The 26,837-nt window shown below is 42.6% G+C and overlaps 1 protein-coding gene across 23 annotated transcripts in view; it reads left to right on the top strand.

Moving 5' to 3' along the window:
• tcf7l2 (transcription factor 7 like 2) overlaps positions 1-26,837 on the top strand; it is a 96,163-nt gene that overhangs the window by 23,935 nt on the left and 45,391 nt on the right. For 13 of the 23 annotated variants that reach the window (XM_034708430.1, XM_034708414.1, XM_034708417.1 and 10 more), the window contains exons 4-5: positions 12,200-12,301; positions 21,544-21,603. In XM_034708430.1, the coding sequence (XP_034564321.1) occupies positions 12,200-12,301; positions 21,544-21,603 (162 nt within the window). The remainder of the gene's footprint in view (positions 1-12,199; positions 12,302-21,543; positions 21,604-26,837) is intronic. The other 10 variants (XM_034708429.1, XM_034708425.1, XM_034708435.1 and 7 more) reach the window with 1 other exon arrangement.

The following is a 26,837-nucleotide window of genomic DNA, read 5'->3' as shown; positions in this document are numbered from 1 at the left end:
TGCCTCAGCTGAGTTTCCTATGCAAACTCTTAAATTAAGAAAGTATCAGATGAAGCTGTGCATTCCAGGTCAAATCCAGGCTTCTCTGTGGTGTAGTCATTGCTATTTAAATGACACTGACTTGATAAGGCAATCCAGAAAGCTGAGGTGCTCCACTAAATGCTTTTTCCTCTTTTATGAGCTTCCCTGTCTGACTGTGCCAATTAGCAAAGGCGTGTGGCCTGCTTTTCTTCTCCTCTTTTCCTCTCTCTTTTTTCATCCTGCTCCAACTCTTTTTCTAGATAGACGCTTTCTATCACACACACTCACACACACACACTGCCGTACACACACCAAGCACACGTTTGGTGTATCATTAGCTTAGTGTGCGGGGAGGCGTGCGAGCCCGGGCTCTCCCCTGCCTTATCTCCATGTCAATCACAGCGTGTGTGTGAACATCAGTTGTAATGATCTCCATCCAGCCTGTCGGTGCGTGTTAGCGCCTGGCTTCCCTCGCCCCCGGAGCAAGCCGTTCCCTAGCTAATAGATGCAAAATTAAGCTGATCAATAGATGGCCTCAGCTCATTATTGACATGTTATCGCGGCGTGGGATTTTTGTGCGGGGGTTTTATACAGAGAAAGTCAGAGATGCAAGGCAGGAGGAGCAAAAAAAAGAAGTTTGCTGTCTTCTTTAAATGGCTCAGGTCACTTTATTACAACCCTGAAATGATATTACATTAAGCTAATTTATTCTTACCAAATATGCATGCTATATCTCAGATGCTTGCGCTGGTTTGTATTCCTCTTCCTCGTCATATTGAAGGAGTAATCACCTGCTCAGTTGTAGGAAATGAGATGGAGACTTACTAAAACGCCATATTAAAGATTCATCAATAATTGGCATGTGTGCTGCTGTTTGTGTTACGGGGGAGGGAGTTGGGTGGAGGGGGGCTCTTATGGACCGATCACCATGTGATTGAGCTAAGTGGTAATTAACCATGAGAGAGGTATGTTTGTGTGTGTGTGTGTGTGTTTGTGTGTGTGTGTTTCTTAGAGTCAGTGCTTGTAGGGTGTGTATGCATGAAGATGCTGCTGTGTCAGAGAAGGTGGGATGCAGAGGGGAACGTGTGTGTGTGTGGGTGTGGGGGGGTGTATAGCTGACAGAGTTGATTTGGAGGTGAGCGCAGGGGTTATGTGGTCAGGTTAGAGAGGGATGGGGGGGCTACACAGCCACCTCCTCTGACCCTCCTCAGGTCTTTTTGTCATGGAAGCGTCTCCCATTTTAATGAGCCCCAATAACCAAGCCCTTATTACTTATTTATTCATTAAGCCACCGTGGCAGAGCGGCAGTACCCCTTTGTATGAGTGTGTATGTAATTGCTTGTGTGGGAATTATTTTTATTTTCCTTCTTTCATGCATGATATCACTGTAAATACTGTTTTGTAACAACAATGACAAGTTTGGTTAAAGCTAATTGAACCCAAAATAGGATAGCTTACAGCTGAAGAATTAGCCCAGGTGGTTGGGTAACAAATCCATAACCTTAAACCACATTTGAGATCTGAGTTGAAACCCTTAAAATCTCAGGCTTTGGGTACGCTGAGGGAGCAGGCTTCATGAATATGGAGGCTGAAGTGCTTCAAGGTGTATGTGCAAGTGTGAAATAGTGTTTGTTGGTTTTGTATGATGCTTTTGTGAAGATAATTGCCTGTTGGTATGTGTGTGTGATGCCTTCCACATAATGCTTTCTGATTGATGAATGTGCGTAGGTGGAATTGTGTGATACAGTGTAGTGTTTCAGAATATCGGAAGTCTCTGTGAAGCCTGTGAGTGTACACATTCTCTCCCTCTGAGGCATGTTTCGCAGCTTCCTTATATCCAGTCTACCGTTTAACTAATTCATAGTGAACTCTCGCAGAACAAAACCAGACACCCAACATCAAGGGCAGCGTTCAAGCTCTCCTCCAGCACAATACCAAACACAGCAATCTCCAGCACAATGTGGGCGCTGAAATCAGCCTACTATTCTCTGTCAGCAGAGCTGAGCTGCTGTTCACGTTTTTAACTCTCCCTCCACGCCTAAGACCCTGGTTCCTGCAAACAAAGGTAAGCACGGAGTGTGAGTTATGGTTGCCTAACCTCCTCTCCTCCCTGGCCCTGGCCTTGCGTAAGGGGCTCAGACACACCTAGGCCTGCGGCGTGCCTGTTCACCTCTAAATAGGTCAGTGTGTAAGAGACGGCAACCAAGAAGGTCCAGGACTTGATCTTTGGTCTGATGATCCACCAGCTTACTTCAGCTGAGTTATAACTACCCGTTCTAATGATTCCAATTTGACTGTGCAGAATATCAGAATCAATCACGAATGATGGAGAGATAGCCAGATTGATGAAATACCCAGATGAAGCCAATAGTTCAAAAATAGTTGTAAATAGAAAAACTGAGTATAAAGAACCACTATGTAGAACTTGTAGAGCTGTTTTCTCAGAGTAGATCGAGTCAACATTTTTCAAGCACAAACCAGTTGGTCCAGTTGCTACTGAGTCAGTGATTTAAGTTTTACTGTCACCTAGATGTCAGAACATCTTCTTGGAAAGTAATTTAAGGGACTCATTTGTAGTAAAATAAAACTACTTTTGGTGTTATCCTGAAACAGTAGCCTAATTTAGATCATACGCCTTTTGTACCATGAACCCAAAAAATGAAAACTGAAGCTCTACCTTTTCCTATCAACATATCAATTCTAGAGCAATTTAAACTTTGCATATTTCAAATACCTCAAAGCATATGCTCCTAACTTGCATGGCATCAGTAGTGCTGCAGTGTTCTATACAGGAAACGTTGAATTGATGGTCCAAGTGCCCCACAAACAGAGGCTACAGTCCTCGTAGCAGGGGTTGCTGATTCGATTCCCGGCCGGTCGACCATTTCCTGCATGTCTTCCCCCGCTCTCTACTCCCCACATTTCCTGTCTCTCTTCAGCTGTTCTATCAAATAAAGGCAAAATGTGCCAAAAATATAACTTTAAAAAAAAAGTTACAAACTTTTATAAGTGCTAAATTGTGTTCTTGCACCAGCACATTTTCATATGATACTAAAAATGATCCTGTGTTAAAGGTGGTATTGGAGCCAGAACAAGTAAAGGACAATGTGTAGTGAATGGGTGGTTATGCAAATTAGAATCCTGACAGAGTGAGCAAGACCCAAACGCAAAACAAATACCAATTTAGAATGCCAACAGAAACATTTTTTTTGCCACAGTTTCAACAGGCAGAGGTCAAATGTGATGGACCTCCTCTCCTCTGACATTATATGTGTGACCAGGATATCCCTAGTATTGCTTTTACTTTGCTAATAAATAATCATTGTTATGGGGTTTTTGACCAATCAGAGTCAAGTATTTAACACAGCCTGGTAGTTGCTAAGAAAGCTGGGCAATAAGCTACATTAATTACCATTGAAATAATCATAACTTCCAGCTTCATAACAAGTTACCAACTCTGTCACCTTGGTGGTCATAGGAGCACCCCAAAACTCAAGTTCCATTTGAGCCAGAAAATAAAATAAATAAAAAGAAAGCATCATTCAGACAGAAAAACAGCAAGTATAGCCCTGTGAAGCAGAAGAAGCGCCTGAAAGCAGAAGCATTCTGCAGCAGAGCCTGGTGCTAAAGGTGCCAGAGCGCCTGTTCATTAGCAGGGCTGATGGAAGACCAGCCAGCTCCTGCTGGCCTTCACCCACCCTGCCACAATATTTATAGAGCAGCCAAGAGATACTCTTAATGACACAGGGAGAGGGACAGTGGGAAAGGGGGAGGGGGTGCAAAAGTCAGAAGTGGAACACTGTTTACTTTCTGAGGCTTGTTGAGAAGTTGGTGTGATGTGGACTGTAATTATGTCACCCTCACACCTCCTTTGAGAACACAGCATGCGCATTCAGATGGGCTGTCTTTGTCCAGCGTCACCTTTTCGACTTAATTATAAGTAAGGAACTTCATTTATACAAACTTCTGACTGGTGGATAGCTTTGTATTCTCTCTGGGTTGTCATGGTGAAATGTGTCGACTTTGTGTTGTGCAATTCTTTGAAACATTTCCCTCAATCAGCTGGTGTTTGAACAGCACATTTGTCCACACTTGCTAAGTAAACAGTGTCGCAGCAACACCATACTTATCTTGTGAAACCAGTGTCTAAAAGAGCAAAACTCACTTTCAGAACTGGCCAGACAGAAGTCAAATACTGAGTGAAATAATTCTTAAGAAAGGATAACAAACAGATCAGTGAAACACAAGAAAATCTGTCTTTATTTTGCCAAGAATGTAAAACTTTCCATGATATTACAAACAAAAATAGTCCCCCAAGCCTGTTACTACCACCTAATATAAAGGGGGCAAGAAAAGTCTGCATTGGGCCGAGTGAAAAGGGAGGTCATGTGCACGCTCTCAATTAAAAAAAGGCTTACATATAAAAGTGTCAGGTTTAGTTTTTCTGCAAGACAGAGAGGAGGGGAGTTTGAAGTGGAGGTTGAGATTGTTGGCAAAGGGGGTAGGAGGTGGAAGGGGAGGTTTTGGATCAGGTCGGCAGCCCCAGTGCTGTCGGGGCCAGTGGAACCCCCAAGCGGTTCTGGCTTTGGTGTAAATATGGGCCCAGCGGACCCTTTCCTGCCCCAGGGCAAACAAACCCCAGGCCTTCCCACATTCTACTTTTATTTTCCTGGTTGCAAAATGCCTCTGGCTATCAGAGCAGGTGGGGTGTGTGTTTTTTTCTTTAATATTTACTCATAAAATGTGCATTAGTAGAACCAAAGCAGCCATGATGGGCCCCTCTTGTGTCGGCTAACTTTCTCCTAGGTTTGACGAGGAAAGCTCGCACTGCTCCCAGGTTGTCAATGTATCATACAACTGAGTTTGCAGTTGATTTTATTTTGTACCCATGATGATTTCAAAGGATCTGTACTACATTAAGCTTCTCTTTCACTAATTACAGAAAATTACTCTCCTTTACTCAACAAATTATGCCTTTACATAAGCACTTGTTTGCGTCGTCTGTTGAACTTGCCAGTAAGGACATAAACTGGCGGCAATATCCGCAACAGATCAAGACAATATGCTCAGCTCTCTTTTTTAAAGGGATAAAATTGTAGTCAAACTGGAGCGACTAATCTTTTAAGCTCTGTGCAGTTTACTTTCCGAGCTTTGAATGGGCTCCTCTTACTAGCCTTGATCATTTCAGACTTAAATAAAGCTCTTTATAGTAGCGGTCTGATTGGTGTAATCTGCAAGCTGTCAATCCCATCTCTGAGTGCTCTCCCAGAGGAGCTGCAGAGCCTGTCGACCAAAGGATGTTCAGATGTAGGTGAGTGTTGTTGCTCAGGTGTGAGCGAGTGAGTAAGCATGTAAAGTATGTCAGAGGTGGGTCACTGTTAATGTTATTAAGCCTTTAAGGCCTGTGTAGAGCTATATCATGTCTGCGATATGAGGCTGCCACAGATGGGTCAAAGATCTGCTTCACTCTCTCTGGAGCTACACCCAGCATCCATATGCTGATTCTAAACCCAAGCTGCTATGTGTCTGTCTGTCTATCCCCCCCCCCCCCCCCCCCCCCCTTCTCACATTGCCCACATGGCTGGAATGCTCGATGGAGCCCCAGCGCTCCTCATCATCTGCCCATTGGACCAGTGTTTGGGAGCCACATTGGCACATAAGGAGCCCTGTTTGTTTGATTGGTCCGGAGCCCTCTGCTCTTAATCCAAAACAAAACGAACAAGCCGTGTGGTGGCTGCTGTTCCAGTCACTGGGCCGCAATGTGATAAACACATCAGATGGAGCCTTGATGGAAAAACATGCCAGTTTGTTGACCAGAAGTAGGCAGAATAATCCCTCACTTTCTGTGTTTGTCGTTCACACTAAAAAATTTATAAGAAAGACCTCTCCCTCCCCTTTTCTCGGTCAATAGCAGGTATTGACGTTTGGTTAATGTTTGATAGGATGTGGAAAAAGATGGTTTATTTTTGGGGAGGATCAGAGTCAAGCGCTGGAACCAGGAAGGAGTGTTTTAAGCCAAATTGCTTCACTGCCAGCTTGTTGAATTAGTAAAAACAGCGGTGGAAGCCAGGGTGTAGACATGAGGATGATGTGTCAGAGCACAGGATGACCCTCTGTTTGTCTCCAGTCTAGTCCCTCTCTGCCACGAGCTGTGACACCAGGACCAGGGCCCCAGCTTGTTTTCTCTGCGATGACAGTCAGTGTGGATCTGGGTTAACATTCTGTAGTTCATACATAACATGCCAAACCTCAGTGCAGAAGCAGTCACTCATTTAGGGGTGACTGGTCCTGCATGCAAGTAGGATGGACTTGTTGAAACATAGTACCTAAAAAAATAGTGCTGAAACCAGTCGCATATGGTAGAGCAACTGAGGATAAGCCATTCATTTTACAAAGATAATAATAATAATAATACATTTTATTAATAAAAGTGCTTTAAAAGTTTCTCACAGACAATTTACAAGAAAAAATAAATTATACAATAGAAAAACAAAGGAAAGCAAAGCAGCAAAACGAACAAAAATCAATCAATTATAGGTTAAAAGCCTTTTTAAATAGGTGGGTTTTGAGTCCGGATTTGAATTTGGTGAGTGAGGGAGAGAATCTGAGGTGTTGGGGGAGAGAGTTCCAGAGGGTGGGGGCAGCGACAGAGAAGGCCCTGTCACCCCAGGGTTCAGTGCTTAGGTTTGGTGAGAGGGGTGAGGAGGTTGGCACTGGTGGAGCGGAGGTTCAAAATTGACATGGCTCCTGAAAGAATGTTAGAAAAAAACCCCCAAAAAGTTCAAATGAAAAGAGTTGTTATGATACCAATACCAGTGAAGGTATGAACCTTTGATTAAGGATTTGCACATTGAGACCACTAAACAATGACATGTCTTTACCATTTCTAGTCAGCACCAGAATTACTGGTTGGTTAAACTAATAATTAAGATTCAAGATTCAAGGTTCACTTTATTGTCATTTCCTTTCGTATTTTCATACTCAATGAGACGAAATACTGTTTCTCAACCAGCTTGACTCTAAAGACAGGCTAAAACATTTAAAGACACTTGAAAAAAAACACATAAAACAGTATTAGCAGTATTAATAGTTTCAATATTATAGAGTGATATGCTATTTATATATTATATCTAGTACAGCCATCTAGCCATAATGCTATAATGCTCTACTACCTGGATGTAAACAAGCACAGATGACAGATGGCATCTCGTGGCACTGATCAAAATAATGGAGATAAAGTTGTCTGTGGGCTGTGTTGGGTTTGACTGGCATACTACCACTCAACTTGAGTGTAACCAGCACAGGAATGTGAATGTTAACCTGCAAGGCTGACCGAAGGCTGGTGGCGCTAGCTCTGCAAGTGTTAGCCAGACTCAGCAACCGAATTCCACATTGCTTACCCATAATAATAATATCATACATTTTATTTATATAGCACCTTTTAAAAACATGTTTACAAAGTGCTTTACAGAGTGCAAGACACAGAGAGTGAAAACACTAAAGCACATGACAAAGGTAAGGAGAGCTAAAATTAGTTAATTAAAAGACAATAATAAAAACCATGCAGGAATTAAAAAGTCAGTGATGAGTTGAGAGTAAAAGCACATTTAAAAAAGTGAGTTTTTAAAAGAGATTTAAAAGAGGACAAGGATGTGGCTTGCCTGATCTCCTCCGGTAGGTCATTCCAGAGTGACGGGGCCCTGACTGCAAAGGCCCGGTCCCCTCTGGTTTTTAACTTCACTCTAGGAAGTTACAAGAGGGACCTGCCAGAGGATCTCAGGCAGCAGTTGTGGACATACATTTTAAGGCATTCACTTAGGTACTCAGGGGCCAGTCCATTTATTGCTTTAAAAGTGAGTGTTAAAATCTTAAAATCAAATGTACTGTACCCATGTACTGTTGACCCCCTGTTGTCCATCTATAACAATGCTTTCCAAGGGTTACTTGGGATCAGTGTTGGGATTGAAGTTGGTTTAAGGAAAATATGGTATCAGAGCATCTCTAAAGCATTATCAGTAGTTTAAATGATCATTACAATTACACATAAAATCATTACAGTCCTTGGAAACGACTCCCAGCCCTGGACCACCAACCCACTTCTTGAGCTTGGGAAAGCAGCAGAGGACAGAAAAAATCGGGACAGCGAGAGTGAGTTCATCCCTCTGTAAGGATTTAGAGGACTCCCTTGTCTTTCACTTCATCAGAGACAATTGAGTCATTCAGTGCCCATTGTGAGGCCGACCAGGCGAGGAGGGGCGCAGGGTAGGGGAAGAGAACTGGGGAGGGAGGGGGGTAGTGGAGTTGGGACGCTGAAAGGGAGAGGGGTAGAAGGAAAAGCCGTCTGCTGCACAACCCGAAGCCAGAGCGCAACCGTCGGGTGGCTCTTACGGGGCGGGGGTTTGTCAAAGAGGGGGGCCGATTAGTGTGTGTGTGAGTGGGTGGGTGGGTGGTGGTGGGGGGGCAGGAAGAGGGACAGAGGAGAAGAGAGAGTTATCCTGGAACTCCAGAGCAATTTGTCACATCGGAATGGCTCTTGAGTTACCCGGGGGGCCCCCTCATAGCAGGAGAGTTTTCAGGTCGCAGAGTGGGTAACAGGGAGGGGCTTGGAGCAGCCAAGAGGGGTCAGAGGTCATGGCCTACTCAAGCCCAGGCGGTGCGTCCGTTAGTAGGGCAGGCTGGGTGGGGGGAGAGTGAGAAAGGAAGGAGGCCAAGATGGGGGGGGGTGGTCGGAAAGCCCGGTGCTTGCCAGGGCTTCGTTTTCCTTGGCATGCTTGTAAAACCTGCAGGAGAGATTAGTGTGTGAGAACATTTGCAATAGCGGGGCTGAAGTGGAGCCACTTGTTAGGGCATGCGCTGCGGCACCCTCCCTCTCTCTGTAGTCTTTCAGTGTCTCTCTACCCCACTGCCACACTCAGGGGTGTCACCTTCACGCTTCTTACCCACCTACTCAGAATGTCCTCTTGTTCGACCCCTCGCCCGGCTGCAGCTGTGTTGGAATATTTGCATGTGTGAGCATGTGTGCACATGCACACGCTATACGACAGGACTTTCCCATGACTGGATTCACAATTTACCCCCCTTCCTCTCCAGTACTGCGCTGTCTTCTACCCCCCTGTGGCACCCGTGGATACTGTCTTGAATTACCTCATACATGACAGCAAGCCTGTCACTCTTTTCCTCCTCTTTTACGTTTACAACACCTCCTCCTTTTCCCACTCCTCATCCCCCCCCTCCTTCATGGCAATTAATACCCAGTGTGGGGGGTCCATAAAAACCCACAAGACCTCAACTCTGGAGTTTTTACAACCTTTCCTTTTTCCACTCACAGGACATACAAACAAGCATAAACAAACCTCGTTTTTTAAGCAGTAAAAGCCGTCTTAGGGTCATAAATGAGTGGTAGTTGTGGAGAAAGACCAGGCAGCAAACAGTTTTTTTTTCCTTGCAGGGGCTGTAAGTGAGGACATGGAGTCAATAACTCCCTCCAGCGTCTACCACTGGCAGGCACCCCACAGTGAACTCTTCGCTAATTACCACTGATTTAGACACAGTCTCAGGAAGGGTCGCGACATACTCACTCTCTGACCAGCTCTGACACACATACAGAACACACGCACACCCACAAGCCCTGAGACATGCATACCAACTAGCGGCCACCCTTGCTGGATGGCAGGGCAAAGACATTGAATCTGATGTACCTGCATCACAATTGGGCTGCTACAGAGTGCGTGCAGGGAGGCATCGCTATGTTCCATTTGCATTTCACAGTTTTCTGTCTCTGGAACAGCAATAATGTTCCTGGGTCAATTTGACCTGGGGAATATTCAATTATCCAAAAGTGTCAGAACCCCAAAAAATCCAGATACACATTTTTTAATCTAAGTTTGAACTCCATTACTAACCATTTAAATCCAGATTTAGTCCATTGGTGTTTTTTAATTCTCTCAGATCATGGTTCAATGAGGATAACTCACTCGTTTTTCATTCAAATTAATGTTAAAACTTTTTTAAATGTACATTGGAAAGCCCTAAATATAAATACAATAGTTTTACATGACATAGGTTTTGGTTTATTGTATTTTACATTTAGATTTTTTTTATTTTATGAAGTGATGTTGATAAGTTAACACAACACCTCTTCTGTCACATGCTGCCCAGATTTTTATGCTGCATTTAGCTGGTTTGGAAGGCATATATTACCTAAAATAGACTTTAAAAGGGGTCAATTTGACCCGCAACATAACATGAGGTTTAAAAGACAGAAATGTCCAAAGTCTCAAAAGTGAATTGAGATAATTAAAACATGTAACCGGAACATGGTCTCAATCACGCAATATGATTCACACACTGTCTTAAAATTTTGCAACAACCTAAAGCATTTGAATATCAGAGCTTGTGCAGAAAGCTACCTCATAGATTGCCTTTCTTGCTTTAACTGAATCTTTACGTCCAATTGAAAAAGACTTGACTTAAAGCTCCTGTGAGAAGCTTTTAGCTGGTTATGAAACAGACTGAAACTAATATTGACGCCTCTTTGTGACCTACAAAAGCAAACAAGAGCATCAGCAACAAGATTGATCACATCTATAGAGGTTTTCGTTATTGCTCGTAGGCACCGCAGCAGGGTAGGTGTCAGAAGGAGGGAGTCAGCCTCTGTCAGCATTTTTCGAAACGGAAAGATTCCCAGTGGGTGATAAATGTGACTTGAAATAAAGCTGGACATGATTTTTCACCCCTAAACACTGCTTAAACATACACAGGACAAAATCAGCAAAGAGTTAAGATGTCCCGTTTGGCCACCGGGGGCGTCAAAATCAATGCAAACCCAATGTTTTACAGGAGCTTTAAAGCAATCCAACTTTTTAGGTTGAAATATCTTCAAAAAGGCGTTTAAGATTTCTTTCTGACTGTCTATTCTTACAATTGTTAAAAAGTGACAAAGCTGGTTTATCTGTAACATTTTTGGGTATTATTTTTAGGTTGAACTCATTTTCATTGCAACCAAATACCTAAAACTATCGCCTAAGTTTCAACTAAGATTCCTCTTAAGGCCACTGGCTGGTTGTTACATCAGAACTTCTCCCTATTAGTAATGCTTTGGCTGTTCCCCTCTTTGTGCATCGCCCATTCCAATGGCCTCAGCTGCCATGACCTCTTCCCCTCCTCAAAGGTGGCTGTGACATTGACCTGCAGAGTCTGGACTCACTAGACCACATATTGTAGCAATGTCAACACCAGGCAGTTAACAGCTGGAGAGAACCTGATGTAGGATCCTGAAGTAGTTGTTATTTATAAATATATGAGTCTTCTCAAAATACTTTGATTGGTTGGTATTGATTGGACATGTATTGAAAAAGGGGAACCAGCTAGATCATTTGAGGTAGGATCGTCAACGCAGCACTTGTCATCAAATAAAAATGGCTCCACCCAGTTTATATCACAAAGACAGATGTTTCTCATGACCCTTGTTTCTGCTTATCTGTTTTCCTCTTACTGTGTGTGTGTGTGTGTGTGTGTGTGTGTGTGTGTGTGTGTGTGTGTGTGTGGAGGGAGTGGAAGAAAGAAAGAGAGACTTCTGATAGAGGGAAAGTCAATCATTTATGGAGGCAGTCAGGAGGTCTACCCTGCAGAGGAGCGTGGTGAAACGCCACGCTCTAACCTCTTTATGGCTTCCAGTAAAAGTCTGACAACAGTCACATTTATGATATGAGGTCATCTTAAAGTCATAAGCTGAGTACAGTGCTACCTCTAACCTCTGCCCTCTCCCTGACTCACAACAAGTGACGTCATGGAATCCAAAGTCACTTGTTAGCGACTCTGAAAAAACAAAATAATGTTGATGTTTTTTTGTTTTCTGCTCACTCTGTTGGAGCGTTGCGAACAAAAGGAAGAGTATTGTGCTACATTTTGGCTCTACACAACTACTATGTGCCCTCCTGCTGGACTCTCAGATGCATGCTCGAGGCCATCCTCACCTCATCCACCATCTGCCTTAAGATCTTTGTTTGCCTCTCCATGTTTTTCAGTGTCCATACCCATACACCCCGTCCAAGAAATGTCGTCTCCCTTATTTTTTTTTTGTCTTACTTTTAATTTGTTCCTTTTTTGGTTTTTGATTTCTGCATTGTTAACATGTTTTGTTTCTTTCTTTCCATTCTGTTTCCTTTCTGCCATTCAGTACCTACAGATGAAATGGCCCCTGCTAGATGTTCAACCAGGAGGTCTTCAAAGTAGACAAGCACTTAAAGATGCCAGGTCCCCGTCACCGGCACACATCGTTGTAAGTAACAACTCCGCTCGGTACTTCTCCCTCTGCTCTCCAAAACTCTTCTTCCTTTTTTCATGACAGAAAGACAAACAAACCCTGCTTTTCCTCTCTCATCCCTCCTGAAAACACCTTGTGTTAAAGCTCTTCCCTTTTCCCCCCCATGAACGGATGTTTGACCGGCAAAATGTGTTTGCATCTACCCCTGAATCACAGTCACTAACACGTCCAGGCGGTTGTATGTTAACTTGATTTCTTTGTGGGTGTGAATTTTGACTAAGAAAGTTTGGTTATTGCAAGTTTGTTTGAGTTAGTGAGCTTCAGAGATTGCTTGTCACTGGATTCAGGTGCTGCAGTTGTTCTTGGACAGCTACACTGCGTGTTATCCCAGAGAAGACGATAACTTCAAGCCCAGTTTGACCATTGTTGGTTGACAAAGGAACACTGGTTGACAACTTTTCCATGAGAATGAGCTTATGCTGGGCTTCTAACATGTTGTCTTTGAGGGAAGTGTGGGCGCTCCTACAGCATTGATTACCCTATCCACAGAGTTGGAGGAGTAGTCAGGAAGGAGAGGAGAGTTGGCTGGACGGCTATAGGGGCATATGGAGTACATACACATAACAGAGCATCCACCCCAGGCATGTCGATATCTAAGAGGCTATAGCAGCTCCAGAACGAACAGTTGAACTTCGTAGTTCGCCAAAGGCATCAACTTTTCAGGAGGTCAACGAAAGGTTGAGCGCAGGGAGGTGTTCGTATGTGGTCACAGGGTGAGGGAGCCAGGAAAATCAATGAGAGTGGGGTTTGAGCAGAATTAGTGAGGTGATCATGAACGCCCCTGGGCCAACATTGGCAGAGTTGTTGTTTTGTTTTTGGAGTCTTCTGCATATTGTTATGAGAATGAACATTTAAGAAACATTTATAATGATTTTAAAAACGGAGACGCCTTCCGGTTTGTGTGCTCATGAATACAATATCTGCTGTGGTAACTGTGCAGCGCAGGAGCTAATAATACACCGCTGAGTCCTTTTTGTTTATGTGCAACAACAACAGCGTAGTTAGCAGTCGCCATGGCTCTGCGGCCTCACACACGAGGTGCTGATGATTTTTTATCACACAAATTACACCGTCAAGACACAGCGTCCCTCTGAGTCACATTTGACATTTGATCACTTCAGTTACTTTTATGGTCTGTAATAAATACCATCCCGAGCAGTTACTCAAAAATTGGCGAGCCTCGGCCTCCTTGGTATTCTGCCCGTTTAAGTTAAGCACGTCTTAAAATAGCAGGAGTCGACAAGGCTGTTTATTTGAAACAGAAACCTTGTCAAAAGTTGTGTTTCAAGACAAAGAGCCAGCGATGACAGTGTTATTTTGAACAAAACAACCCCAGCATAGGCCCTCCTTATCTTTCCCTGCGATGCTGCTGTTATTTTTATACCAAAGAGTTCAGGGGCCTCTTCGTACTCCGTTATTTTGGGAGACGCTGAGAAAAGAGTCCCAACTCCTGTGAAGTCATTAAACTGGTCGTAGGCTGCGAAAAAAAAAAAGCTGCAGGTAAATACTTGAGGTTTTATGCTGCGATGAGTCATGTGGCTGTAAATACTTTCCACCTCACATCCACCTCAGCTCCTGCTATATAATTCACTTTGAAAGGTTAAAGACTGCACTGACGTGTAATGCTCCAACTTTTTAGAAAGCATAAGTGATGTCATGGCATAATTCATATCCACTCAGGAATATTCCCTTAAATAAGACTGCTCAGTGACAAATGCTCTATAGTTTACAACAGAGCTCTTTATTTTTATAGGTTTTTATTTTTACTAAAACTCAATTCAAGCCTCTGTTTTTTCACAACATACTTGGAGCGTTGAAATACAAACAGTCAAGTCTGCAACACTCGCCAGCTTTGAACAAACACCAGCATCTCATCACAGAACAGAAACTGGCTGTGGGGCGAAAACAAACTTGAAACAACAAAGATGGACAACCAGACAGATGGAAAAAATAAACTTGCGCATTGCTGAAGTGCAGACCTACTTTTAACAACACAATGGATTGACTGTAGTACAAAATACTGGGCGACATCGTGTTTTGAACAATGTGTTGATCACTTCACGACTTTCCTACATTTTTAAACAAACAAAGAAAGTCGTATTTGAAGAGAGAATGACAGATGAAGCGCAGTTTAACGCAACATTAATGACTTAGCAGGAGATGGAAATTGCTAAAACCTTTTTTTTAAATTGCCAATTTTGTATATTCAGTAAACACATTTTATCAGGGTGCTTTTAATAAACTTCACATGCTGTCACTCATTCAGGCACAAAAGGCCTTGGACCCGAGGCATGACAGATTACATTTGGGCAGGTGTTTATTCAAATGTAGCCACAATGTAGAATGAACTGACGAGACATGTTCAAATTCACAAGACGTCTATCAAGGGGCAACAAATCAGTCAGATTGGATGATTAAGTCTCACTTTCTGAAAGTTAAATAAACTCCCTTCATCTCTCTGATTGTTCTTTATTCAGTTCAAAGAAGAGAAAGGCTAGGAGCACATTAAACTAATATTGTTATCAGTGTTGACACAGATCAATATCAGACGATATATTGTAATATTGCTGCTCACATTGCCCAGCCCTATAGTGTGATCTGTTTGATGGGGTACACAGGCTGGTAAGATCAGAGGCATTGCAGCATCGCTGCACAGGCACACAACTCTCCGTTAGCGCGAGTGATAAAATCAAATGTGAAATGCAGCTTGTATTGTTGCTTGCTACCCTCCTGCTCCAGCATCCACCTCTGACTGTGAGGGAAGTGTGATTGAATGTTTCCCTGGTTTGCATCATACTGCCTGTTGTACGTACAGAGAAGACAGATAACTGTGGACAGCATCGTGAATGCCGACGGTAGCCGCACACTGTCTCCTGCTACTGCTAATGTCACTCAATCAGTTAAAAGTCTCCACTATTTTATTTTTTACCACAATGTTAAGACCTGCTAGTTCATAGACTTGGTCCTCTCCCCTTATCAGTGCACAGAGCTGTAAACAGTAGTTTCTTTTTGTTTACAAATGCAAAGAAACACCTTGACCTCTCCCTGCCTGGAGCACTTGCAGGCTACATTTTCAGTGATAAGAAGCTGTTGATTGGCCTGTGAGATAACAGCGATCTGAAGCCTGAGTGACCCACAGACAGGTGAAACAACAATAGAAGACAGTGATAGATTAAAAGGAGAGATAAAGATGGCTGCAGAGAAGCCTGGTAGAAAGTGATGGCTGAGGGGGGAAAGATGGAGATGCAGGAAGAAGGTCTCATCGGATGTGGAGTGCTGGAAGAGCTGCAGAGAGAAGAGGAAGTGACCTCACGCAGGCCGCTCTGTCTGAGGGCGCGCTGTTTGCCCCTGTTTACCATGCCCTCAAAGGGGGCCACGCAGGGCCCTTTTGAAGTACCTGACCACGCCGCAGGCAGCCTCAAAACCTGCCGCCACTGAACTTTTATGCTATTGGCTGAAAGTTATTCAATATTTATCCGCCTATTGATGTGTATTTTTTGAGGGAGAGACTCTAAGAAATATTTTTTTTGCCTCACACAGCTCCTGAGGGAAAGATCATAAACAGTGCCCTCTTTGTCAGCTTGGCTTTTATTGTGATGGTTTAATTTGATATTGTCAGCTTGAGGAGTTTCTGTGGATGTTTGAGACAGGGATTGGCTCACAGATGGCAAATGAATTAAGGGAGTAATGTGTATTTTTTTTTTTAACCATGAAAAACACTTTTGTAATTAAGATAGTGATGATTCAATTAACCTAATAACGCAAATAATAAAAGACAGTTTATTAATTTTCAGCTTTCAAACCATTTTCTTATTGAGTCACGTTTCTTAATTTGCTTTTCTAGGAATTGGGGCAGAAACATGCAAATGTTAAGAGCATATACGCAGAAACTACTTTCCTGACATTCACGTACACACACACACACACACACACACACACACACACACACACACACACACACACACACACACACGAACACACACAGCCTTAAAGTCTAGAGCCTAGCCCAGCTTGAACAATGTCTCCATTGTTTTGTGGGCTTTCACTGGCAGCAGGGGACGGCTGGAGTGTTAACCATTTCCCAACTGTGCCTCACTGTGTACTCTGGTGTGTGCGGTGTGTGTCAGAGGTACTGAAGCATGGGCTCAGGGAAGAAGAGAGGGAGGGAACTTGCTCCAAGTGTATGGTAATTAGTGTGGAGGAAGTGATGGAATCTGGCCATTTTTATGGCCTGTAAGACCTCCCACCTGAGCCTTTTACAACTCCTGAACATGCTTATTTTATCCCCCATTCAGGCTCACTCCTTTCCCCGAAGAGTGTGTGCTGGAAAAGAGGCTGTGTGAAAGGAACTGACGTGTTTTTGATATTGTTAAAAAAAATCCTCACAGAAGTGAAAACACATGCCACAATGACTCTGTGGATCCAAACAAGCGACTGCACCTCTCGGGTTTGTGTTAGAAAAGACAGAGGCACGATCACATTCAACCTCCTTGACCGCTTCTCTGTCCATTTTGTAGGAATGGGGATAAAGGGGGCTTCCTGTGGTCTGAATAGGCCATGCACCTGGGTTAGGCAGACAATTGCCCAGAACTCTGGGATGCCTGGCCTCCTCAGCTGTTAATGAGCGACCCCATGGTCAGCAGGCACCACCCACACACTGTCCACAGGCCTAGAAGGCTTTCTCCGCCTGACTTATACCGACCTTAAACTGCTCTTTCTGACTGCATTTCATACCTTTTTCCTCATAACCTCTTTGCCCCATCTTTTGTCTTCTTTCTGTGAATGCACCCCCCTTTTGCACCTTTAACCTTTCCAGCAAGTATAAGCTTATATTTCAGAATTCAATTAGGGTTTAGTCACTTCAATTAGAGGTTTTTAAAATTATTTTGTTTGCTGAATGGATACTGGTGCCATTAAAAAAAATTAACATCATTAACATTTCATCACCCTATTAAAATAATGGCCTAAGTCATTTTTTTTTGTTTTTGGGAAAACACAAAAAACCTTACCAAATGCAGAGCATATGATATTTATTAATCATTTCAATCAAAAAGGCATTGACAGTGGATGACTGTTGACATACATAGAATTGTATATGTCAATTATGTAACATTAAACAATAAAGTGACTTAGGCCAATTTTTGGAACATTCTAGTGTGACTGAGGCAACTTTAAACCTGGCTTAAACTGCCCTTTTATTCCATAGTGCAAACTCAAAGCTGATATTACCCTGAGTTAAATTAAACAAATGTCAGATAAATCAAATCTGTCAGGAGGCAGTCTCTTTCCTCACTTCTCCAGGTCTTCTTTGCTGGGTTTTTTATTGAACTTAACCCATTTCCAACAACCAGTGTTGACAACTTTTTGAAACCTGACTATTAACTGTCCTTTAATTCCATAAATCAAACTCAAAACGTAAATAACTCTAACCTAAATTGAACAAATATCAGGTCGATAGTAAACCTTATCACTCACCGGTAGAAACTGATTCAAGAATCATGTTTAGAGCTTCTTCTGCACTATAGATTCTGTTGCTTCTTGAAGCAGCTGCCATCATGAAAGCTTGTTAAATTGCCCAAGTCAGACATTTTACCATAAAGAATCAAACATTTTGACTTAGTACAAGAATAAAATGGCCTAAGTTACCCTCTTGACATAGGCCATTGTCCTACAGGGCATAAAGAGCATAATCCTTTCAACTAAGGATTAAGGCGATTTTTACCATAGGTGGCCAGAATCATCAAGAGATGATATAGACCAAAAACTAATTTTCATTATTTTAATAGGATGGCGATTTGTGAAAAAACTGATTGCTGACATTTTCTAATTCTCTTCTAAGTTGCTCTCTGTTAGCACCATGCTGTTGTGGTTTATCGCCCCTCAGCAATTGACCCGCCACCACTTGACTTTTTAGAGGTTAATTGATTATTACTAAAACAAGCATACTCAATAATAAAACATTTAAAGCCCCTGTAGGAACCTTCAGTCTGTGTGGCGCCCCCTGTGGACAAAGTGGTGCATGTTATCTCTTTGTTAGCCTTTCCCTGTGCATCTCATCCAGCTTTCTTCAGCTGTCAGATGTTTCACTTATGGAGAAAGGCTACTGAAACAGGCTGCTTGGTACTGCGCAGTTAGACCCTTCATCTTCCACCTACCTTGGGACAGCAGTTTTTTAGACATTTAGACAGCTGTACCGACATAAAAAGTCTTGTCGCTGATGGTGCTGTTTGCTTAAATAGGTCATAGAAAGGTATCTATATTGATTTCAGTCTGATTTTTGACCCCCCCAAAAAACTCCTAACAGGAGCTTTAAGCTACTAGCGAAGGACGATATTGATATCAGCTTGAGGGTTGCAAAACGCTCTTGTTATCAAAGTTAGGATGACATACTCATCTGTTACTTTCATTTCTAAATGATTTCTAGCTTGAACTCCATGGAAATACATTCATCACAAATCAAAATTTTCACATGCCAGTATCACATCTTCATCTATATCTCTGATCTAGACCTCAGATAGACACCATTGTGCTTGTGGGCTGTCTCCCGCTGTCCTCACCAGACAAGACATTTCTTCAAGGGGTCACGCTTACATCACCAGCTCGGAGCCAAATTCTGAGGCCGAGTCGAGACATGGCGTCAGGCCCGGGAGCTGTGACAATGAAAATGAGAGCACCTCAGTCTTTGTCCGGCAGTCTGGACGGCCGCTTGTTCCCACAGACAATCCACTCAGTGTTGGCTTAGTCAGCAACAATACCACAACAATGACAGAGGAGTCTTATCACTCTTTTATGGGCATAACAGAAAACCTAAGTCTTTCAAAGTGAGGATAGTTTGAAAGTGCCAAATAACCAGATTTCAAAATGTCAGATTTTCAATTTTTTTTAGACAAATGTGTAGACTACATGTGCAGAAATGTAGGTGAGGAACCAGTCCATCACAACATGTGATTGTAGTCAATGTGAATAGCAGTTTGTTGTATTGTCTGTGTGTGTGTCTCTGTGTTAATAGCTCCAGGGAAAAAGTCGTGTATTTTCCATGCTGTGGTATTTGACCGTTGTGTAACCCTGCTGAACTTAAGCTACCCCAGGAAACGTGTGACTCTGTGTTGGACATGCACATTTAGAAGGATAATACATATGTGTATCTGTTAGCGTGTGTATTTTTGTGTGTGTGTGAGTGTGTGTGTGTGTGTGTGTGTGTGTTTCAATAACAACCACAGTGTTCACTGTTGGAAGAGTTATCTAGCTGGCCTTGGGATCAAGCACAAGTACAAATAGAACCCAGTGATCTTTGTGCAGAGAAAGCGACCGGCACAGTAGCTTTTGGAGACCTTTTGTAAACTACAGGCCCTGTTGCTTTTTCTCTGCATGTTCTGAGACTTTCTACTAGCATGTCCTTTCTTCTTTAGGAAATCAATAACTCCCTTTCCCTATTTTTCCTCTTTCTTCCTTTCCTGTCCTCTACCATCTCCTGAAATCTTGCGGGGAGATGTGAGATCTGAGTTTTTTGCTCTTAGGGGCAGTAGATACAAATGTGCCAAGTTAACCTCTGAATGCCTTATCCTCTGAAGAATCTTGTATTTGAACAGCTAGTAAGACTTGGCAGGTCACAATTTTAAATTTAGTACACAGTGAAGTGAAGAAAATATATATATATAAAAAAAAAAGAGTGCTCTGGGGACTTGTAGTCAGTACTGTAGTTGTTCCGATACCAATGCACCGGAAATGCCTCAGATTCAGCCTTAAATGGGTATCAGGTAATAGCAAGTAGTAAACGCCCCATCTAATAAATAACCTACTAGCCCTTTAATAATGAGCTTATACCTCCTTCTCAGAAATATCAGCCTACTCAGTAAACATATACAGTTGTGCTCATAAGTATACATACCCTGGCAGAATGTATGATTTCTTGAGTAGTTTCTGTTGTCATTATCATATAAAAAGAGTAAACACAATTGTTTGACAATAAACGGCTTCACCCAACCACTAACCATGAGTGGAAAAAAAAAGTTTTTCTCTTATCATTCATATTCTCTGAAAAATTGCCAAAGAAAATCACAAATTCTGCCAGGGTATGTAAACTTATGAGCACAACTGTAGCATACAATTTGGTTGCCATTAGAAGTCATAATACAGAATGACAAATAACTAGCTTCAGGTAAATTACCATGTATCATTGAAAAATAACAACAGTGTTGCTAGCTAAGAATGTCAAACCTAGCAAAATGTTAGCTAACAGTTTTTCCATTCACACATTTAAATGCTTTAATGTTTTATGTAGCTGTTTTGATAACTAGAACGGTAAAATAAAACATGAAATAAAGCAGTTCATGATAAAAATCAGAGTGTTTCGAACTCTCTGGCAGAGAAGCACAAGAGGGGCTGCTAGCTTAAATTGTTTCTAGACGCACAGCTTAATTTTATGTCAGGGTTCCCTAAGTAAACTGAGTCAGGCCGTACAACAATGATAATAATCATATCACATTTACACTTGTTTGTTTCATACAGCTGTTATAATAATTCAAAGTTTTTTTCTCTCTTACAGAAGGAGTAGCTACTTAGGCATCAAGCTAGCTGTCAGAATTGGTATCAGGAAGAAAAACAATGGCACTATTACCACCTCTTCAGTCAGCACAGATTATAAGCTTACTTTATAAATGCCCTTTTAATAGCTCCAACACTAGGAAAATAATACTTCCTAACCAGGGTGAGATTATTTACTCCCTTTGTGCTACATACACTTTGCAGTTACAGATATTAAGCTTGAAACATCAGGAGTGACCCTGGCTCCCTAGACCGGCTGAATATCTGTGGAGGTGTAAATGCTGAGGAGATAAAATGTTTAACCAAAGTGAAATATTGCTTTAACAACCAGCCAGCCAGTACCAACAGTCATGTAACCAGAGCAGAGCTGGTTCTCTGTGTTTAAAATTAGTAATAATGGGGCCAAACACGCACCCAGGAGAGAGCTGAGCCAGCAGAGGAGAGGTAGTAGTTTAAATAACTTAAAAGCCAGGGGATGCATTATTTCCAGGGAGATCATGTTTCTTTTGCATAAAACCTGGCTGGTTGGGATTGTGTGCAGATGTGTATATATGTGTGTATATATATGTGTGTGGGTGTGATGGAGGGAGCGTACAAGAGATAGTGAGCTGATATAATTGTGTGACTTGGGAACGTCCATCTTTGCCTTTCAGGGGTCCTTCTGCTGGGAATTCCCCGGACAGTCAGATCTGAGCCTTCACCAATTTCATTTGGTGAGAGACCTTTGAATTCCAAAAATATCTTGTTGGATTTTTTGGTTGATTCCACACGCAAATTAACAACTGATGATTGATTGATTAAAAAAAAAAAAAAAAAAAAAGAATCAAAACACCCTAAATCCTGGTGATGATGCTGATAATCATGCTGTGCTGTTTGTGCATTGTGCTTTAATCCCGTGCTGCTGCTTTGTGTGCTTTTTTTTATGAATGTCTAAAATGTCAATCCAGATGATGGGATGTTTAAAGGGGAGAGATATATTTGACACATATTGACCCAACAGCTTACTAAACAGAGATTGTCCAGCATTACTGGGTTGTTTTGGTGTTTTCTTGTCCAGCTTTGTTTGGTTTTAGCTTCTTATTGTGTCTCTGGATTCTGTTTGTTGTCTCTTTCTCGTGCATAACCTTTCTCTGTTTCTGGTTAAGCTTTTGGAATCATTGTGGCTGTATTTGGTTTGAATTAGCTCTCACAATCCAACAGCAGGAGGAGGGAGTCTCTCTGTTTGTATTTTTCTTTTTCTGTTATGAAGAAAATCCTCTTTATTGACAGCATCTGGTTCTAAATGCCTCTCACAGAGAGAGGGGGAGTAATAAGACACCCTGTTTTCTTCAACTGGTTAAAGATTTGAATTAAATTTGACCGAACCTGAATGTGAAATAACACTGCATGTCTTTCTCTAATTCAAAGTATTCCAGTTCCCTCTGTCTTTATCCTGCAGCTCTGCCTTGAATAATTTTGAAAAGTGGAACTTAAATGCAAAGTTAGTGTTGATTTTGCCGCAGAGCTGACGTGCTGAGGACATCAGTAAGCCTTGTTTTGGTTTGCTGGGCGGGAAGACGCATTACGAAGCCCAGAGGATAACTTATTAATCTCCTCTGAGGCGACCGTGGCTCTGTGGATTGCCTACTTGAATTGTTTGACTAATCAATTGCTTGTTGATTTTGCACACTCCTCAGGGCCTTTGTTGCCAGTAAATAACACGAGTCCTTGAAAAGAAAAAAGAAGTAAGAAATAAAGAAGGGAAGAAGGTAAATCATGCTTGATTGTGCAAACAGCTATTAATACGATGGTCGAGTCTATTAGGGAGAAAAAGGAGCATAAAAAAAACAACAACATTCCTTTCCTCATGTCAGCTCGCTGCCTGCCTCCCCTCCTTCTCTTATACAAGCGCCTTTGCTAGAACTTGTTTGACAAGGTCTGGCAGGAATCCCTGTTGGGTGTGCCTGTCTTTCTGCGTGTGTGTCGTACAAACACACCTTTGTCTACACCAGCGTGTCTGTAGTATCCTTGCGTCGAGGGTGCGACTTGAGTTTTGGATGACAGGCAGTCAGAGATAGGTCAGGCCGGGTTAAAAGTTTCATGTGTTTACATACAACAACATGAACTCGTTTAACCCTGAGTTCTGTCTCGCAGACCAGCGTGAAGTGGACAGGGTGCATCAAAGAAGGTTTTAGTGCCGATAAGGTTGAGGTTGGAAGTGATGTTGTTAAATAATCTTATTTGTGATAAATTTCCAGAGATTACACAATTCCTGGGCAGCCAGCCTCGTGAGCGACAACACACTCAGCAGCTCCCTGTGCTACTGTATGAACACTGGAGGCCGTTTCACAGGGAAACTTGTTTTGACAGAACTCCAGGTGTCTCATTGTTGCGGCTGGCATGGTTCAACAGATTTACCAATTAGCACCGGGCTGAGGGCACAGGAAGGGTGGGAGAGAGGGAGAAGAAATATAAAAGGGGGAGGGATGAGGCAGATTTGGCTGCAGTGATGGAATGAGATTTTAGAGTGAGAGGTGCTGGTAGGGGAAGGTGTGGAGGAAGAGGAGAGGAGAAGAAGGGAGGGAAGAGGAGGGGAGGGGAGGGGGTGTTGTGACCATACGGAGGCAGGCTGGAGTAAGAAGATACGTGACCTCGTTTTTTTTCACCCCCACAGAAGCAGCATGCAAGGGGCTGAGGTTTGAGCTGAGCCACTGAGAGGAAGGGAAGTACTCAGGAAAAGATGAGAAGGGAGGAAGAGGGGTGGCAGAGGAAACACACATTTTAAAAATGACAACTTCCCTTTAATTTTGGTCATGTGTAAATGAAACACATTAAAGTTAATTTGTAGTATTTTCTGAAAGATTAACTCCTCATTCTTGACTCTCACACACACACATCCATCTTCAGGGAGCATTGATTTGTTTTTGCTACCCGTCCCTTCTTGGCTCGCCGCTCTCACTGCTGTTTGAGGCGATGTTGTGTTGGATTAAACACAATGTTATTACTCGCGCTAACCCTCTTTGTTTTTCCTCAGAAAAGTCTGCTTCGTTTTCCAGGAAGTTTGGAAGTGAACTTTAGAGAAGGGGTTGAAGTGATTAAGTGAATATCCCAGGGGTGGCCTGCAGATTTTAGAGTAGCTTTTGGCTCCTGAGTGTTATGACGCTAACACACACACACACAAACACGTGCGTGCACAGACCTTGGAGGATGCAGGTACAGTAGGTATGCTTGTTTATGAAAAACACAGGGTGGAAAATATGGTGAGGGTTTATATTAGAATTGACAGCTTTATTGAAGTCGTGACTAGCTTCACTTTTTGAGAGAAGGATGCTTTTTGAGTGCATTTGAGCCGACCAATCACAACAAAGAAAAGCCACGCTCTTTTTGTTTGTTGAACAACTACGAGGAGACTAAAAGTGAAAAATAGCACAGGTGAAGATAAGGGGAAGTACTCTGTCTGATCTTTAAGTCTCTGAACATTGCATGGGACGTCTTGTTTAAGTCAATGTTCAGAATTGGGGTTTTGATCATGAAGGCCTGTCTGTAAGAGAACTGGTGACCTGAGTTCACGGTGCTGTTGAAGCTCCCTGCACCTTTAAAAAAAACTAGAATAGGGAAGATGTTTGCGAGACTTTCACCATTTAAACGTCTGATAAAGCATTAAGTCAAAGTAAAAAACAACTCCTGCAAAAGCAAGCTAAAAAGAAAACATTAATGAGGGCAACAAATGTTCCAAACTGTTTCTTCTTGCTGCAGACATCCAGCTGCAACAGGAAAGGTTTGACGCTCACAGACAAAATATCTGCACCCTTTACAGGTGCTGATGCCTACATCTTGTGCATCAGAAGGGCAAAGCTAGGCTAATGTAAGGCATTCATATTGAAGGGTGCACCAGTGTCTTGGAGTATACAGATGCACAAACAAGTCTTGGATATGTATTGTAAATTAATCCCTTGACCTTTGAACCCCTGTGTTTGGAGATCCTGTAATTGCTACAGAGACAGTCAGATGAGTAGAGGCAGCTAGTGATGGAGTAATGGAGAGAGGGATGGGAGAAGAAGGGGACAGGAGTTGGGGAAAGAATATGAAGACCTGCCAAATTCCCCAAAGAACAATTTACAGTTATGGATGAATACACTGTCACAGTCACATTTTTAGACTCTGTGGATGTGTGTGTGTGTGTGTGTGTGTGTGTGTGTGTGTGTGTCTGTTGAAGACGCTGGAATGCTGAGTGATTCCAGAGAGCACTTAAGCCGCCTTGAATTCAGTTTTCTGTTCCCGCTTGTGTTTTAACAGGAGAGTGGGCTTTCATTTTTGGAAGTTTTTTTTTAGGGGTAAACACAGTGTATCTGCTTTGTGAGTCATTTAGCATCGTCCTCTATCACCTTGCTCATATATTCCAAACTGTGTTTCCCGGTATGTTGGGCCAGCCTGAGCAAGTCTCAACCCCCAATTTATTTGATTTGGTTCTTCTTGGCGGTTCCACTGAAGACCTATCTGAACTTTTCTTTGGATTTGTTTGGCTCCGGTTTTGATGTGCGTGTTGTTATTCTTTTTTCTTCTCCGTCTTCCAAGCCTGTGTAGTCGATAGCGCTTGAGTGCCAGGCCCTGCTTTTGTCTCGGCCCAGGGAAGGAATTAGATGTGAGGCTTTATTTTCCTACCCAGTCGGTTTTCTTTGAGCATTTTTTTTTCCCAGCTCTTGTTTTTGTTGTTGTTTTGTTTTTTGTAATAGTCCTAGAAGTTTGGGACAGTGCTTCTAAGGCAGGTGATGCTACTGTTTGACTGCTCTCTCATGCTTGTGCAGATACGCGCATGATTTTTGTGTTTTTTTATTTATGCATTCTTTCAAAATAAAAGACGCACTGTAATTGAATAACCTGTTTAAATGTCACAGAAATCAGTCATAACATAGCGTGATTGAAGGTGTGACAGGGCGAGAAGGAGACCTGGATTCCTCAAAAATGAGGCGCATCATCACACCTGAAGTTTCGGATGAAGGGAATTGCTTTGGGGTTTTTTTTTTCATGGAAGAGAAGTCTAAACTAATGTGTCAGACCACTTTTTCTTATCAGCGAGATGTGCTATAGACGCCCTGAAATGGCCAGACACCGCCTGCAAAAGATGCAGAGAATTGCATTCTGGGAAAGGAAATAAACAAGCCTGTCACCAAAGTTGGGAAGAATCCTTAGTGCAGCGTTACTGTCAGAAAGCATCTTCCATTTCATACATTATTAACATTACCTAAACGCATTATTTGTGTATTTATTCATTCATTTGTCTTGTTAACATCCTCCTGGAGTAAGATAAACAGCGCGGCCAGACTGGCTGTGTGACAGTTGTGTGTGAGATTTGAATAAAAAGCCCGGCAGCATGATTTGGAGCGAGACAGGAGCCGATTCTGTGGACACCAGACTTCCTCTCCAGGCTCATTAAGGGACAGTAAGGCGATGATGTCGAATCGGCGCGCACTTTACCGGCCTGCCTTCTTCTTTGAACAGCGTCGCCCTCTTATCTGCAACATGCTCTGTTCCTCCATAACAAGACGCTCCCACTCTCATACACACACACAAATGCAGGCTCTGTCTGTCTCACTTTCCCTTGCGTGCACACATCCAGCCTACACACACACTCTTCATACTTAGTTTGTGTAGACAGAAAACTCTTAAGTGTGTGGCTTGTCCACAGAATTTTGGCAGCTTTTGTTGTATTTTCTCCTACGCTATCGAAAAAGCCTGGTACTTGTTTTTTTTTTTTTCCCTTACTCCTTTTTTTTCTGCACAGACATCACAAATGGATATTTTAATTGGAACTTTTGGCACTGTCTCCATCTTGTGTTGGAATGGCAGACAAGTGAGTGGCTGGCGAGGGCCGGGGGCCGGGCTGATTGGTGTGTAGCGAGGCGTGCCTAAATCAACTGGCAGCATGAATAGCTCGCTTGATTCTCACTGGCATTCACTGGAATCCATG

Source organism: Notolabrus celidotus, chromosome 18 (assembly GCF_009762535.1).
Source record: "Notolabrus celidotus isolate fNotCel1 chromosome 18, fNotCel1.pri, whole genome shotgun sequence".
NCBI lineage: Eukaryota > Metazoa > Chordata > Actinopteri > Labriformes > Labridae > Notolabrus > Notolabrus celidotus.
Note: the sequence above shows the minus strand (reverse complement) of the source record. Positions and strands in the feature narration are given on the sequence as shown.